The 16,943-nt window shown below is 36.6% G+C and overlaps 8 protein-coding genes across 8 annotated transcripts; 3 read left to right on the plus strand and 5 right to left on the minus strand.

Annotated features, from left to right (window-relative positions):
* Nucleotides 1–219: 219 nt before the first annotated feature.
* RDH54 (DNA-dependent ATPase RDH54) lies at nt 220–2,982 on the minus strand (the record flags this gene model as incomplete). Its single annotated transcript, XM_449430.1, has 1 exon — nt 220–2,982. One exon carries the CDS (start codon nt 2,980–2,982, stop codon nt 220–222), a length of 2,763 nt encoding a protein of 920 aa, XP_449430.1.
* Nucleotides 2,983–3,492: 510 nt separating this feature from the next.
* On the plus strand, nt 3,493–5,703 carry MLH3 (mismatch repair protein MLH3; the record flags this gene model as incomplete). Its single annotated transcript, XM_449431.1, has 1 exon — nt 3,493–5,703. The coding sequence occupies one exon, from the start codon at nt 3,493–3,495 to the stop codon at nt 5,701–5,703; it is 2,211 nt and encodes a 736-aa protein (XP_449431.1).
* A 230-nt stretch (nt 5,704–5,933) lies between these two features.
* Nucleotides 5,934–7,058, plus strand: SET6 (Set6p; the record flags this gene model as incomplete). The annotated part of the gene is made up of 1 exon (XM_449432.1): nt 5,934–7,058. The coding sequence occupies one exon, from the start codon at nt 5,934–5,936 to the stop codon at nt 7,056–7,058; it is 1,125 nt and encodes a 374-aa protein (XP_449432.1).
* ATG29 (Atg29p) lies at nt 7,035–7,688 on the minus strand (the record flags this gene model as incomplete). Its single annotated transcript, XM_449433.1, has 1 exon — nt 7,035–7,688. The coding sequence occupies one exon, from the start codon at nt 7,686–7,688 to the stop codon at nt 7,035–7,037; it is 654 nt and encodes a 217-aa protein (XP_449433.1).
* Nucleotides 7,689–7,954: 266 nt separating this feature from the next.
* On the plus strand, nt 7,955–12,400 carry REV3 (DNA-directed DNA polymerase; the record flags this gene model as incomplete). The annotated part of the gene is made up of 1 exon (XM_449434.1): nt 7,955–12,400. One exon carries the CDS (start codon nt 7,955–7,957, stop codon nt 12,398–12,400), a length of 4,446 nt encoding a protein of 1,481 aa, XP_449434.1.
* Nucleotides 12,401–12,508: 108 nt separating this feature from the next.
* On the minus strand, nt 12,509–13,378 carry GVI51_M01969 (uncharacterized protein; the record flags this gene model as incomplete). Its single annotated transcript, XM_449435.1, has 1 exon — nt 12,509–13,378. The coding sequence occupies one exon, from the start codon at nt 13,376–13,378 to the stop codon at nt 12,509–12,511; it is 870 nt and encodes a 289-aa protein (XP_449435.1).
* A 386-nt stretch (nt 13,379–13,764) lies between these two features.
* On the minus strand, nt 13,765–15,579 carry BEM4 (Bem4p; the record flags this gene model as incomplete). Its single annotated transcript, XM_449436.1, has 1 exon — nt 13,765–15,579. One exon carries the CDS (start codon nt 15,577–15,579, stop codon nt 13,765–13,767), a length of 1,815 nt encoding a protein of 604 aa, XP_449436.1.
* A 551-nt stretch (nt 15,580–16,130) lies between these two features.
* Nucleotides 16,131–16,934, minus strand: PET20 (Pet20p; the record flags this gene model as incomplete). Its single annotated transcript, XM_449437.1, has 1 exon — nt 16,131–16,934. One exon carries the CDS (start codon nt 16,932–16,934, stop codon nt 16,131–16,133), a length of 804 nt encoding a protein of 267 aa, XP_449437.1.
* Nucleotides 16,935–16,943: the final 9 nt, after the last annotated feature.

Genomic DNA, 16,943 nt, shown 5'->3' on the forward strand with positions numbered 1-16,943 from the left:
TCTGTCCCTTGAAGCTTTCTGCGCTGCTTTCTAGCTCATGTCAAATTGGCCTAAAGAAAATTGACATTAATACAAAAATGTTGCATATAGAAGAGGAAGGTAGTACGATTATATGAATAAAATATGTTCTGAATATCAAAATTTTAAGGATTTACAATATATATGTTGGACAGGTAGATAGATATGTGCGCGATTCTTGTTTTCAGATCGTGAGCCTTTTCATTCTATTATCACATTTCCAACCTTGATGAAAGCAAACGTTATATTCTTTTTCCCTTTTTTGTATACCTCTGTAGCAACATCATCGTAGAGGTCTAAGGATCGATCAGGATCTATATGTTTATAATCGAGAAGGCATTGCTTTAGAAGTTTCTTTTCAAGTTGTGTTCTTTGTGACTCTAATACATCCATTTTTCTTTTAGCATCGAGTGCATTGGACCATTGTTCAAAACTTCCGTCCAATGCAGGTGCCTTTAATACCTCTTCATCGTCATCAAACTCCTCACCCAATCCATCGCATCTACATATCAGGTCGTGTGTATTACTCTTAGTATTTTGATGAATTGTGAACAAATCTTTCAAGTCTGATTTGTCGAATAGATCATCATTTGCTGAGCCGGTATCGCTGGTATTTGAGGATAAGAATTTCCTGGTTAAATTATGCTTCATGAGCTGCCTTTGTAATATCTTTTCATCTATACAGCCAGTTGTTATTAGTCTGTAAATGTAGCATGGTCTTTTCTGACCTTCTCTGTGAATACGAGACATTGCTTGTAAGTCAACAGCTGGATTCCAGTCATTATCGAACAAAACCAAGCGAGAGGCACCAATCAAATTTAATCCAACACCACCTGCCTTAGCACTTAATAAGAAACCAAAAATGTTGGGGTTATTATTAAATGTGTTGACCAACATATCACGTTGCTTAGCTGGCGTTGCTCCGTCTAATCTGCAATTGGATAACTGGTTACTGTTCATGAGTCCTTGTATAATATCCAATGACTGTGTGTAATTTGATACTATAACAACTTTCTCCATAGGAGAAGTAGCTTTGATTTCTAGCAGTAATTCCAGAAGCACAGTTAATTTACCGGAGCTGTTAGATTTATTGGAAACTGTGAATATATTGCTATCCACATTAGATTGATAGTAAGGGTCATTACATAACAACGATGGAGAGTTACAAACCTTTTTCATCAAATTGATCAGCCCAAGGGAAGTATTAAATGTGATGTTATTCATATCAACCCTTACATTTTCGATAATGTCTCTGAAGGCTTTGATCTGTTCAATGGTAGGTCTACAGAATAAAATAATATCTGTTTTGGGAGGCAGAAATTTTGATAGGATATTGTTTGACCGTCTAAGAATAAATCTCTTGGTAAATTCTATAAGTTGATTAGATTTCTCTTCACCTTGTTCAATTACTTTTGTATTGAATTTGTTATTAATATCTCTCGCCCTTGATATAGGATTGATATACAACTTTTTGAAGCTTGCGTAAGTTCCTAAAACTCCAGGATTCACAAAATCGATGATCGTAAAGAACTCATTCAGGTCATTCTGTATCGGTGTCCCCGTCAAAATCACTTTCTTGTCGATATCTAAAGATTTCAATACTTTAAGAATTTTCGATGCTCCATTTTTTAGGCGATGACCTTCATCGCATATAAGTAAGTCTAGTTTATCTTTTTGTTTAAGAAGTTCTTCTTGGACTGTCAATACTTTTTCATAACCTAAAATTAGTACCTGGTAAGTTCTATTAACTTTTATGAAGTTTCTCACACTTATTTTATCCATGTCCACATTGTTTTTGGGGTTAAGAGTTAAAATTCCAATTCTGTTTAGTCCCAACCATTTTTTAAATTCTCGTTTCCAATTGCCAATTAAAGTAACAGGACATACAATGACTACTTTGCTTATCATCCCACTCAGAGGTACACCAAGTTGTGAACACTGCACTTTTGATGCAAAGGGTGTTTGTTTTAGTAATGTCCATATCAATGTGATTGTCATTAGAGTTTTACCAAGTCCCATATCATCGGCTAAAATGCAACCTTTAATATCTGAGTCTCTCTCAAGCCGGCAAGATTTGTCATCAGTAGACTCAGCAGTCAGGTTGGTTTCCAATCCCAATAAACAATCATACATAAATTTGACTCCAATTCTCTGGTGGTTCCGAAGCATTTTGCATAAAAGGGGATCCACTATAATGTCGACTTCAGAACCCTGAAACGTATTCATAATAAGTGGATTCTCAATTGTATTGCAATCAAATAAGCTTCTGAACTTTTGTGTAGGAACAGTATTTTCTGGTCTATTTGTTTTCGCTATTTGCTTATTCATTGATGAGATAGGTCTAGCATTAGGGTTAGTTTTTAGTGTTGGAGAGATGAATTTCTTAGTAGACTTAGTAAAAAGTTGCGATACTGGTAATTCTGAGGAGATGCCCTTATCTATTGCATTTTGCTGGCTACTAGAAGTTTGAGAAGGTATCAAATTAGAGTCAGGTTCTTTCCCTAGTAATATTCTAACCTTTCTGATTTCATCAGTATCAAATATTTCATAATCCAACTGGAACTCAAGACCTTTTGTGGTATAAATGGAATCGAAAAGCGTATCAATGTTAACTTTAGTACTTGAGCCGAGAGGCTTCCCTTGCTCATTGTAGATTATCAATTTAATAGCAGCATCAAGTATCAGAATAGCATATCCATCTCCGTTCCATGTTTTATTCTTCTTGGTTGTGTATTTTCGGTACATGATGGTAAAATATCTCCTAGTTGTATCAGTTTTGCTCCTATCACTGGTGTCATTCGATCTAGCAGGCTGCAATTCAGCAGTTTGAGCATATGTTCTCTTTACACCAAAAGTCGATGCTGTGGAACCGCCCACAGAGCGAACTGGTCGAGGAACAGTTCCAGAAGGTATTATCCTTCTTGGTGGCTTGAATGGTTTGTTCTCATACCGTGGCAACTGCATTCGAATCTTTAACACTCGCCTTCCATCAGGAAATATAAGGCCAAGCGAAACTAAACAAAAACTCTCAGAGTCCTAATAAAGTCTTCCATTGGTTTGGGGAAGACTGATCATGCTTACAGCAACATCTGTATTTGCTATAAACCCCCAGCTACTGTTTCTCACGATTGGCAATACGCCAAAGGCTCAACTTTGAGGATATTATTGTTATTTGATTATTGCCAGGGACGCGATGAGATTTACCCGGCCTCAAATCACTCCGAACTACTTCCCGCCTTCCCCATTCTTGTTGGATAATACCGGCAATAAGGTCTCTGATGGGCGGTAGCCTTTGTGATTTTATGCTAAATGGTACATACAAGATGTGCTAGCTACCAAAACTGTATGGTTTATGAAGGGGATCAGCACAATCAGGGTGGGTTACTGTGACGTTTTGCCTATACAACAAGCTCACTAGCTCATTGATTGAGGGGAGTCAAATAGATATCGGTGGATATTACTGTTTGACATGATATGATACACGTTCTTCCGAAAGAAACATGGCAGGTTTTGCGCGCGGATACTCAGATAACCGGTATTGACAGTGTTTTGAGAGAGCTGTTACAGAATGCAGTGGATGCAGGTGCCAGTACAGTCGATGTAAGCTTTAGTATCAAGAAGAACATGTGTATGGTGGCAGATGATGGCTGTGGTATGACTAGAAAGGATTTGGATTTGTTGGGAAGGCCTCATATTACATCCAAGATACGCAACTTTCGGGACTTAGAGAGATTTGGTAATGGCAATGGTACTATGGGCTTCCGTGGGGAAGCCATATTTGCGATATCACAGATCTCGGAGCTCACAATGATGACTAAGCATAGCGATTTTAGGGCGCATTACTGGCGCGATTTTCCAATGACATCCGTGCTTACTACAGAAGAAGACATAAGAAGCTCGTTGCATGCACAATATCTGTCAACCACACCATTTTACGAAGATATCTGGGCAAGATCGTCAGGAACAGTAGTAATAGTGTCAGATTTGTTCAAATATATACCTGTTAGGAAGAAAACATTGGAAAATGTGCCTGTAGCAACTATTACAGACTCCATCAGAGAAGATTTTTATCAGATTTTGGTCAGGAATCCGAATCTTAAGTTAAATATTTTTACTTTTGACGATAACTATAAAAATTTTGAGTTTCTAAATCATGTCAAGGAACAATATTTACACTCATTAGGCTCCATCCCCATTCACAATGCCTTTATTCGAGTGTATGGACATGTTGTCCCGGATCCTTCTATCAAAATCGTAAAATTAAGCTTCAGAGAATATAATATAACTGGACTTATATCTAACTGTCAAGTGCGAAGCAAGAGTTTTCAATTTGTGTTTGTTAATGGTAGAAGATATTCAAACTCGGAATTTCTCGGAAAGATCAATAGGATATTTGATCAAAGTACATTTGCGACTAACGCAGTCGAGAAAGATACCAGGCTAGGAAAGAGAAGCGCCAGATCTTATCCTTTATTTGTCATCAAGATTGATGGACCAGCTCACGTGCAAGATCTTATTCAGAGCACCTCAAAGGATATTATCCACTTGTCAGATGGTAAATTAATAAATATACTGATTCTGAAAGTAATATATTCGTTCCTTAAGGATCAAGGCTTTCTGACTGAGATTCCTACCCAGCTAAATGATGATAATTGCGATCGTATAGACCAATTGGGTACTCTTGAAGAACCTATATTTATGGATAATGATTTTCATCGAGATTTTGTAATAAGGAACAATGTCAAAATGGCAAAATATAATAAGGTTAGCCATGCTAACATTAGCCACCCATGGAAAAGGCAAAGGTTGGATTATCCTGTTCGCAGAACTTCAAAATGGTGGAAGGAAAGGTCTGTAAATGAACTACACCAATCAAGAATATCTACTAAGTTTGCACCTATAAAGAAATGGGCCGCATACGAAAAATTGCATGTATTTGATTATAAAGACAGGTTTCTGAGTAGGTCTGATGATTTGAAGGAGGTAGATGTCGTAAATCAGGTTGATCAGAAGTTTATCCTACTAAGACAGAAATCGGCGCGTGGGAACTTCGAATTATATATAATCGATCAGCATGCCTGCGATGAAAGAATAAGATTAGAATCCTTTTTGAAACAATATATTTGTGATATAATGGCCAATGCATTGGCTGTACAAAAAATATTCCAAAGTAGGATTGAGATAGCCATCTCCGAGAAAGAAAATTTTGAGCAATACCGCCATGAATTTTCTAAATGGGGTATATACTATAATGTTGTTCATTCTAATAACAACTATTCATTGGATATTTTTGCTTTGCCTGATATGCTCGCCGATAAGATTAAAGCTAATGAAGAACTTAAGGATATGATGCTACAGCATATATTTGATTTAAAAGATGGTTCACGATCCAGGATTAAAACAATTTCTAGTTTGGATGCACAATTTTTATCAGGTGGTTGGTGGAGCAACGTCAATAAGATTCCATCATTTATTAGAAGATTCTTTGACAGTAAAGCTTGTAGAAGCGCTATAATGTTCGGAGATACATTGAACTTGCAGGAATGTCGAGACTTGGTTAGGAGATTAAATGGATGCATTCAACCTAATTTTTGTGCCCACGGAAGACCGTCTGTTGTTGAACTAATTGGTCATCAACATCAGTGGGAACTGAAAAACTTCACTGCTGATTACGACTATGATTAACGACATCAATGTCACCAAGACCCTTAAATTACAAAATTTCTTTTTTTTGGTCTTCGATTTCATGATTTACGATTTTTCTCGTTTTTACTGCGAAAATTTTAGAATTTACAGGACTATGCGTATATGCATGCGATGAGCTTAAAACAGAGCTTTAAACAGAGCGTATGCACATAGGGCCTCCTTGCTTGGTGCTCATTTGCCTGTGCATGCGATGTCTTTAAGATAAAATCATGACAGTCACTGAATCATATTTGCAAATTTCTGAATATTTTGACATTAATGAGACGTCCTGGGGAGGACGGGCATGCTTCAGTAAAAGAGATCTTAACAATGGGCAAGTTGTGTTAGAAGTTGAAGATTGCATGGGAACATCCATTGATTATGATTTTCGTAAGGAGGTCTGTCATTACTGTTATAAGTACAATAATGGGAAATCGATGAAAGTTAAAATTTCCTTTAACGATTTACAAGATTGCTTGTATGAGTTTCCACAGCTCGCTACTTACAAAGCAAAATTTAAAGGAGCCGGACTCTGGTTTTGTTGCGATACATGCCGTGATAAATATTTAAGCATCCATAATATTACTGAACTTATAGAATCCTATGAGATACTGTTAGAATCGTTTATGCGCATGATAAAGAATAAGAGCCTTCTAGAAGAGCAGGAACAAGATTACAATGGCATAACGATCACGAAGGAATATATAGACAACACCTGGGAAGATATAACGACTCGATGGATACCTATGGTAAGAAAAACGAAAGCCACAAAAAGAGCGAAATTCCTACCGCAAATTTCCGAAGATGAATACAACTGTTGTCGATTTGTTAGTGAAACGCTATTCCGAATAAAGCATCTGGATCCTGGCTCAGATACATTAGAAGCATTCCATAACCTCCAGTCGAATGAATTATCAAAAATACAGAAATTTCCAGTTTTGCTCAACTTTCAAGTCTTGGTCTTTAAGACTCTATTTGTTTTATTACCAGACAATTTAAAAAACTCCCTCACTGTTCAAGCGTTCAGGCATATTTTAGGCAGCGAATACGGGAATGCTTTTGGAATTTGGCAAGATACTGAAGCTGTGGATAGCAGAGAATACTTTGGTTATTGGGTTTTCCCTAAAGCATCCTATTTCAATCATTCATGTGACCCCAATATAACAAAAACCAGAATAGATAGAAAAATGGTATTCACACTTAATAGAGATGTGGCATGTGGAGAAGAGCTAAACATCGACTATTCAGGTGTATTAGATTTGCCTGTTGATCGTCGACAGAAATTCCTTTTTGAGAATTGGTTTTTTGTATGTGGTTGTAATAGATGTAATTCAGATTTGAAGCTTGTCCATTAATGCCTCTTCTAGGGTAGATTTACTAACGCCCAAACTGGAGGAAAGCTCGCTTTCTGTTTCTTCCGTATGTACCCCTTCTTTTTCATATGTACTATCATATCTAGTTAAGCCCACCTCTCTATTGTTATAATCGAGTTTATTTCCTTTAAAGTTTAGTATTCGTGATGATTTAAGTTGTTCAATGGCTTTCTTCGTTGTATCAGGTGTTTTATTTTTATCTTTGGGCCCATTGTCCTCGTTGAATTCCTCTTGTATTGTACCTGGGGTTCTCACTGGTAGCTGATTTAAAAAGTTTACCTCCTTCGTAATCTCTTCAGTACTATCTCTTTCAGGTGTTTCAGACCGGTCTGTAAGCGCATTTTTGTTCTTCCTATCTATTTGCTGTCTTAATAATTCAAAATGTTTTGTAAATAGCTCATAGCAACGACGCTTTAAAAAATATATGGGTGCATCCAGCCCCTCTGCTAATAACGCCCAGTCTATCTCCTTGTCAGGGTCATTGAGTTGGGAAAGTAGACTCCAGAGTTTCTTTTCCTTCTGTATATTCCACTCAAACACTGGTGGATCAACAAAACCATCGGGTCGCTTTCCCTTCACCTTAACATAAACAATAGTATTCTTTGAGTTCATCCTCACTGCCCTATATTGGATGCCTTAGACACAACTGAAAGTTAAACCCACATTTGATTCTACTGATTGGCATCGCTTTTTTAATGCTCATCCTTAAAAAATTCTAGGAAATGGAGCATTAAATTGAAAACCAATTCACTTTTTTGGGTCAGCAAGCACATACATTATAAACTGGACACGAAAGGAGTAATACGTGAAGTTATCGTTGCCATAACTGGTCAAAGCGATTAGAAGTATCATACCTTGTAAGCGATGCATGTACGGTGATGATATCGGGAGAGGAAACAGACAGCATTCAAGATGGAGCGAATGAGGTTGAATTTGATAGTTTCGATTTGCAACTAAATAACTACGATCATTACATGGCGTATCCAACTTCCTTAGACAGGACACATGGATCTAGTTTACCATTGAAGAAATTCCATAAGGTCCCGGTTATTAGGATATTCGGATGTTTGCGCACAGGTCATCAACTGTTGTGCCATGTTCATGGGATTTTTCCATACTTTTTTGTCAAATATGATGGGAAAGAGGATGACACTTCCATAATCATAAATGAAAAGTGTGCTAAGTTACATCAATTGCTTGAACAGATTTTGCGAGATAAAATGAAGAGTAAAGGATCCAGAAATGACAAACAAGACGAAACAAACCTCAACGAACTGGTATATATAGCCAATGTTTCAGTGGTGAAAGGTGTCCCATTTTATGGCTACCATGTAGGGTGGACACCTTTCTATAAGATATCGTTGTTAAACCCTAGCTTAAGTGAACAGGTTTGTAATATTATTAGGGAACAGAATGTTCTACAAAACGGACAGAACGAGGTATATGAATCCCAGTTCCCATATTTGTTGAAGTTTACTGCCGATTTCAATTTATTTGCTTGTTCATGGATTAACTTCAAAAAGGTATATTTCAGAGCGCCAGTACTAAATGAAATGCTGAATATGGACGAAATAATGATGACCAAAGAGTTGAGGGTATTATTGGATAGATTTCATTCTAAAGATACTGTGTTAAAAAAAACTATGTTTCCAAGAATTGGCAATGGTTTGTTAGAGATAGATGTAATCCCTCAGTTTATCAAAAACATCGACCAAATCAAAATAAGAAACATCCACCATGATCTGTCAGAGAAAAAAGAAAGTGTTAATTACTTAGATGATGGCCCATATGTTTCTTCTACTAAAAATATGCTTAAGGACGTTGAAATACAGCGTAAGTTGTATTCACTGGAAGAATACAAAAAAGCAGCTGATATATCAAGGAATGAAAACGATATGATTTGGAACTCAAGTCATCAGTTTGAGATGTTTTTAAGGAAAGCTTTATCCAGTGTTAAAGTTTCAGATAAGGATTCGAATTTTCTTTCAGGTCATTTTAATGCGAATGACTTTCTTAAAACACCATTTGAAATGATTGATGAGCTGTGGCCCACTAAATTTGAATCCTCTATAGATTTGAACGATGAAAACGAACGACATGATAAAAATGATCAGCTGTTAGATGTTGGCGAAGATTTTGATAAGGCGGAAGAGCGAGACGAAGACATACTGGGTGAACCAAATGAGGATGATTATATCGAGAAAGAAATGCATTCTCAGGATAATGGCCAATTCATAAATGTGAGTACATCAGTTATCTCAACAACACAGTCATTGGATAAGCTTTTGACACAGAGTATAGTTAAAAATCAACGAAAGTTAAAGATAGGGAATGTTCTGTCTGATTTAGGTAATGTTGCTACTAATTACCATAATTATTTTCCATCTAACATAAAGAAGTACTATAGGTATAAACAATGCAATATATCTTATAGTTCTATGAATGAAGATCTTCAAGATAATGGGCTTCCTATTAATGATTATATGGGCCCATTTTTCTCCGATCCTTGTGATCTCCATAAAAAAGACTATCAGTACGCTGGTAAACAATTTGATATAACATCAACACATTTAATGAAAAGGTACCCATTAGACTTCAAAGAGGATCTAGTACGGTTGACTAAGCAAAGACTTGATAATGATGTACTTTTTGCTTCGTGGAAATATTTGAAGATGCCGCCATCATTTAATGATGTTGCAGAATCCGTTACTAGAAAAGAGCGAGCCAGACATTCCATTTCCCAAATTAAAAAACCCACAGCTACAAAGAGTTTGGGAAATACTTCCTCCATAAAACGGTCGGAATCAATTCACGATAATTTAACGCATTTTTCGCTCGAAATCCATGTAAATACTAGAGGTGACCTTTTACCAGATCCCAGGAAAGATGAAGTATCAGTTATATTTTGGAAGGTAGACAGTGACACTTTTCCTTTCAGTATAGATTTACAGCTTGAAGGAATTATGTATACAAACAAGCTTGAAAGGGAGAATCTTATTGAAACTTTGGAATCTATATCCGGAGGGGTACCAATCATGGAGTATGAGGACGAATTTTCTATGTTTGATGCCCTGACAGATCTCATTCTATTATTTGATCCTGATTTATTGTCCGGTTATGAAATACACAACTCATCTTGGGGCTACATATTTGAAAGAAGTCTGAGCGTGCATAAATTTAACATTGCTAATGAAATATCTCGGGTAAACATGGGTGCTCAGTTCAAACTTCGAGATTCATGGGGTTTTAAAAAGAGTTCTGGTATTAGCATCACTGGACGTTATGTGCTGAATATTTGGAGGTTGTTAAGGAAAGAAATTGCTGTTACTCAGTACTCTTTTGAAAATATGGTTCATTTGCTCCTCAAGATACGACTACCTAAATACTCCTGCAGTCATTTAACATCGCTCTGGAGCAATTTTAAGACAGGTAACGAACTAAAAACATTCCTTAACTATTATTTGACGCGTGTAAGACTAAATATTGGAATCCTAAAGAAAATTAGCTTTACATTAAATGTGATGGAAGAGGCCAGATTGATAGGTATCGATTTTCAATCTGTATATAATCGCGGCTCCCAATACAAAGTGGAATCATTTTTGATTCGTATTTGCAAAAGTGAAAATTATATACTGCTCTCACCTTCAAAAGTTGCTGTGCAGAAACAAAAACCTTTAGAATGTGTTCCACTAGTGATGGAACCAGAATCAGCATTTTACAAGAGTCCATTGCTTGTTTTGGACTTCCAATCATTGTATCCATCTATTATGTCAGGCTATAATTATTGTTATTCTACAATGATGGGTAGAGTGCGAGAACTTGACGGAACAAAACGAACACTTGGTGTAACAAATTTTGAACTGAAGTCGGAGCTGTTGAAAAAACTTCGAGATGATATTCGTATAGCACCAAATGGTGTTATTTATGCTAAAGAGCACTTGAGGAAGTCAACATTATCCAAAATGCTTTCTGAAATACTGGAGATAAGATTTATGATTAAGAAGACGATTTCAGATCTTGGTTCTGATCATCAAGCGCTCAAGAAATTGCTAGAATCCAAACAGCTGGCTTTGAAACTTTTGGCTAATGTTACCTATGGTTATACTTCTGCCTCATTTTCAGGTAGAATGCCATGCTCGGATTTGGCCGATAGCATTGTTCAAACTGGTAGAGAAACATTAGAAAAGGCTGTCAAAATGATTGAAAGTACTGCATCCTGGGGTGCCAAAGTTGTGTATGGGGATACAGATAGTTTGTTCGTCTACTTACCAGGGAAAACGAAAGAAGACGCATTCAGAATTGGCGCTGAAATTTCCAATAGTATTACAGCATCTAACCCAAAACCAATAACATTAAAATTTGAAAAGGTCTACTTTCCTTGTATTCTTTTGAGTAAAAAGAGGTATGTTGGATATTCCTATTTGTCGAGTTCCCAACTTAACCCCCATTTTGATGCAAAAGGTATTGAGACGGTTAGAAGAGACGGAACACCAGCTCAACAGAAAGTGGTAGAAAATGCCTTACGGATTTTGTTCGAGACAAAGGATTTGAGTAAGGTAAAAAATTATGTAGTTGACACTTTCACCAAGATACGGAGTGGAAATATTTCTATTCAGGATTTCTGTTTTGCTAAAGAAATCAAACTTGGGCATTATAAAAGTGAGAGCACAATGCCTCCTGGTGCAGTAGTGGCAAAGAGGCTTAAGAAACAAGACAGTAGAGCTGAACCCCAGTACAAAGAAAGACTCTCGTATCTAGTAGTGAAAGGTAAATCTGGACAGATATTAAGAGAAAGATGTGTATCAGTATCAGAATATTTTTCAAATGACCATTTTGCCCTCGATTCGGAATACTATATAACAAAAACGCTGATTCCCCCACTCGATCGGTTGTTTAATATAGTTGGTATAAGTGTATCCGATTGGAATCAAGAGGGGCCTATGTTTGTTGAGGGTTCCATTAAACCATATACTGGCGCAGACAATATCCCCACTTCGACTAGATGTAAAGCCTGTGAACAAAACACAGTTTCTGGTGATAGCTATCTTTGTGACAATTGTGTTTCTAATGAGAAAATGGCTGCATCAAAGCTTATTATTAAGATTCAAGCCAGCGCTAGTAAGTTAAAGGTACTAAATGATATATGCAGAATATGCAGTAGACAATATACAGGAGACATGGGGCTACTGAGCTCCAATAATGCATTGAAGTGTGTATCTTATGATTGTCCTAATTATTATTCCAAGCTTAAAGCTCAGAGATTAATGCAATCTAAGCACTATTATTCTTGGAATGAGCTGTTGCACAATATGGATCATTGGTAAAAACTTCATGGATGATTGGAACCGGTTTGGTAGTAAATGCTAATTAGTAAATAATATTAAACAAGAATTTTGCTTTCGAAAACAATTCATCCACCAAATAAACTTATATTATGAAATGGTTTCGTAAGCTGATTGTTTATTCTTATCTTTTTTCTGAGCTCCCGATATCAAATTTGTGTATTCTTCTTGTATTACTTCCTCTGGTTCAAAACTCTTTGAATTGTAGTTGTTTACATCATCTGAATGTAATTTTATAACGTTGTCTACGCAAAAATATTGAAAACAATTCAATATTATGGGGAACACAAACATAACCAAAGTGACTTGTAAATCGGGCCATCTATCTGACCAGGATAAAATTAAATTAGCAAACCAGTATGCTAAATCTTCAAAATAGTTGAGTACTAAATATACACAGATTTTCATAACTATCAAACTACTGGTAAAAATACCTAGCTGTTTGAAAAATGCAGTTATTAATGGCTGTTCTGACTCTTGTGATTCTATATCATTCTCCTCTTCGGCAAAATAGTTCCCTGATTCAACGTTTTTGATGTTGAGATATTGCAGAATATAAGTGATACAATTAATCGCCAACCAGAGAATTGGTATCCCCACGGTAGTATCCAGTAATAGATTTAAGAAATACCAGTCACACTGTTCATCTGAACCATCATCTTCTCTGGTAGAAGACACGCTCTCTATGAGATTCCCTATTATACTGATAAATAAATATGCTTTTTTTTCATGATGTCTCTTTAAAACACTTATGCCAACATTAATAAAATGTATACCCAAGGCACCGATGATTTGCTTGCCAATATCGAACAGCCATATCTCCATCTTTCTCCTCGGGTGCTCGTGATTTCTCTTAAATAGCAACAAAGCTAGTGCAGAAATCCCCATTAAGCACTGAACTAGCAAAGATGCAGGCCCCAACAACTGGCAGTTATCCATTCCTGGTTTGATCGGTCCCATTTCTTGGTTTGACTAATCGTATATTCGCTTTAAAATGGCAGGAGCCTTCATGGAATCCAATATAAAACTAACCTTAGAACACGCACCTATTCTAAACAGTTGATATTCGAGCTTAAGTCAATATGTAGCCTTCTTGGCCCTCACTGATATCAAGTTTATTACACTCAACAATTCCGATAATCACCCAATTTGAAAGTCAACGCCTGATTTGATTTTTTTCGCCCTTTAAATATTACCGATGAGATGAGCTCAAAAGCCGTGATAGGATAACAGTATTCACCAATATTTTAAATCTCATGCAGGATTGTAATAGAGTTTTCTATAATAATTGGGTCATTAAATTATATTACATCAAAGATATTTATTAATAATTATTGCATTCTAGTTTAGAAAAACTGCTTACAAATCGCTAGTAATCTATCGTCATCTGTAGTACGTACAGACTTTTTAGCATCAATGATTAATCCAGCTACAAATTTCCCGTTATTCATTGCACTTTCACTGCCTCTAACATTCTTATCTCTCAAATCTAAGATTTGGGACAAGAGGAATACCAATTGATCCTCATATTGATAGAGTAGGAAATCCTGTATTTCAGTGGGTTTATCAATGGTATTTCTCAAGTAAACACCAAGAGTCTTTGCAACTTGAAATAGAAGATAAACGTTAGCGGATTCTGATGTGTTATTTTCTTTAGCTACTTGATCGAAATGGAATAAGCATTCCCATAATCTATCTGTAATGTCCTTTTTGATTGGATTTTTAACAAGCAGCAGCTTGTCCAATGCCAAAGATGCAGAAATGGATCCATTTTTGCATATTAGTTTCACGAATCCTTCTGAGATATTACCCTGGAAAATAAATTCTATTTTAGAACTAGGTATAACTGTTAGTAACTTGTTCAGCAAACCGTTTACCAAAGGAATTAATCCTTGAAAGTATTGTGCTTGCTCGTTACTATATGTTAGAAGATTAGCAATGCCTTGTAAACTGTCATTAGGGAGTAATAGGGTATTACTTAAGTTTAAAACCTTTTTGAGAAGATCCAAAACACCTTGGAATTGTACTGGGTCAGAAAGCTTTTTTGAGTAGCAAATAATGTCCGGTATTGATAACGTTTGTTCTAGTTCCTTTGATTCCTCAGTTGATCTGATAGCGTTTGTAATATTGATAAAAATAGCACCGATTGTGTACGGCGAAGGATTCTCATTTCTTAGATGATTTAAACACATATTCATCTCCGAGTGAGTAGTATTTGATTTATCAGAGGCGATATACCCTGATGTCGTGACCAGGCGTCTCATGATGATCAATTTATTATGAAACTTTAGTTCTTCCAAGTTGTCTATTGTCTGTAGAATGTTTTTTTGGATTATATCTTTAGTCTCCTGTTGTTTGTCAAAGTTAAATGTACCATCGATACTAAAAACAATCTCAGCTATATTTGTTAATGTTGCCAAAAGCTCGATTAGTGGCTCTTCATCATCGCCATCATCAATTTCTACAGAAGCCGATGTGATGTAGGTGGACAATTGATAATAAAGAGTACTCACAATCTTCATTTCATCTAATGTAGCGCCCTTTTTGTCGAATTCTAGGATAGCATCAATAAGTTCAGCAATAAACAATGCCATTTGTACTTCGTTTTCAGATGTCAAATTAATGCTATCCAACCTCAAATAGCTGGTAGGACATAGAAAAGCTGCATAATGGGTGACATAATTCCGGTTATCAACTATCAAATTCTTAACCATAGCTGCTAGTCTCATTTGTAGTGTTATGATAACATCAGGATCATTTTGCTGAAGATTTAAGGCTAGTACCTTAGCAAAATAGGTTTCAATTATAGGATTCGCCAAGAATCTATTTTTATCGAAGAATATGTTCCTATTATCATCGTTATCTGCAAAACTATTCGCGAGTACTCGTACTATCTCTGAGATTATCAATAATATATTTTTATTCGACTGGGTATCAACAGTGAACTCCTGCTCTAAAAGAAATGCCAATGATTCAGTTAGCGAGTCGAGCAATCCCGACCGACCAATTATTGTTCTATTGCTTTCTATTCTAGCACCCTGTGAGCATTTCTCTAAAGCACTCGTGTATACTTGGACATTAGATTCATCGATGTTTGCCACTTTCAATTGTTCAATATCTAGTAGAGGCTTCAACTCAAATAACAGCGTCTCATAATCCATGGTTTTTTCTTGTAAAGTAGTAAACTGGGTGCTCTCTTGAATTGGATTGAATATATCGATAATAATGGTTTAACAATAAATTCTCTTTATCGAACAATGATTCGAGTGTAAATATGAATCCAATATTTAAGTTTTTTGATACTTCTATACTGCGATGAATGGCTTCTGTATTCACCTAAACATTAAAAGTCGTCATGCTCGAATAAATAAATAGATCAATCTGATACTCAATGTAGGGAATATAAAAAATACTTAAGCCTTCTATGCTATAAATAAGAAATGTCAAAAAGTAAAAAGTTGTATATTGTGAATAAGGTCTTTGTAAGAATAGATGAGATATGAATAATTAAATGAACTAAAGAATGCAAATGAAAAAAATGAATTTTGAAGTGAAGTAATAAAATGGCACAGAAAATCATCATAGTGTATAATTTGTGATTTATAGTCCTCTGTGGTTATAGTCTGTGTTTATGGTATTCTCTACCACCATTGGAATGTGTCTGTGGTGTGTGTGTGTATGACAAAAAAATAATAATTAACGTTCTTTGTGCTCAGTTTTGTTCTTTGAGCTTCTTCAAGTGCTTCAGCACTGTCACACCGGGCCTTTTTCTGCCACCTTTGCCGTTTCTATTAAGTATGCTTTGCACTTTGTCGAAGAACGCTTTCTTTTGGAAATTCCCTTGCTCATCAAAATCATTCGCATTTTCTCCAGTGGCACCGTTCAGTTTCCTACTATTTACTACCGGTGGCGTGAATGGTTTTAAGTCCTTTATCACATCACCGGGCACATTATCCCACTCGGCATACATCTCACTACCTGTAGCGGACGACACCCAGGGGCTCATGGCTTCCTGAAACTCTTCTAACTTCATGGCAAACTCATACAGAGTCTTGCCCTCCTGGCTGTTTTTGGGCTCGACGTCGAAAAACAGCGGCCTATAACCAGAGTACAACACCTCCGTGCTCATGTTCTTCAGCTTTGTATCAGATATCTGCTCCACACGGGGCAAAGTAGAGTAATCATACACTTTCTTCTTCGTCTGAGCCTTCTCGGACTTCAGATCCCTCACAGCGCCCCCAGCCTCCTGAGCAGCACTCGTCACACCACTGTTGTACTGCTTCTTGTCGCTGATCCCCAATCCAAGCTTCCGAACACTCCGCTTCTTCTTTCCCAACTGACCCTTCTGCAACAACGACTGACTGCTGGGAAACGAGAATGACGACTGGTACCGAACCTGCCCAGCGCTCCGCAATCTAACAAACATCGTACGTATCATCGCCTGCTTAACAACTCTATAGACTCTTGCTGTCCTAGCCGCTCCCCCCCAGGTACAAAGAACCAAAGAGACACTCATCCTCTTATA

This window comes from Nakaseomyces glabratus, chromosome M (assembly GCF_010111755.1).
Source record: "Nakaseomyces glabratus chromosome M, complete sequence".
Classification (NCBI taxonomy): Eukaryota; Fungi; Ascomycota; class Saccharomycetes; order Saccharomycetales; family Saccharomycetaceae; genus Nakaseomyces; species Nakaseomyces glabratus.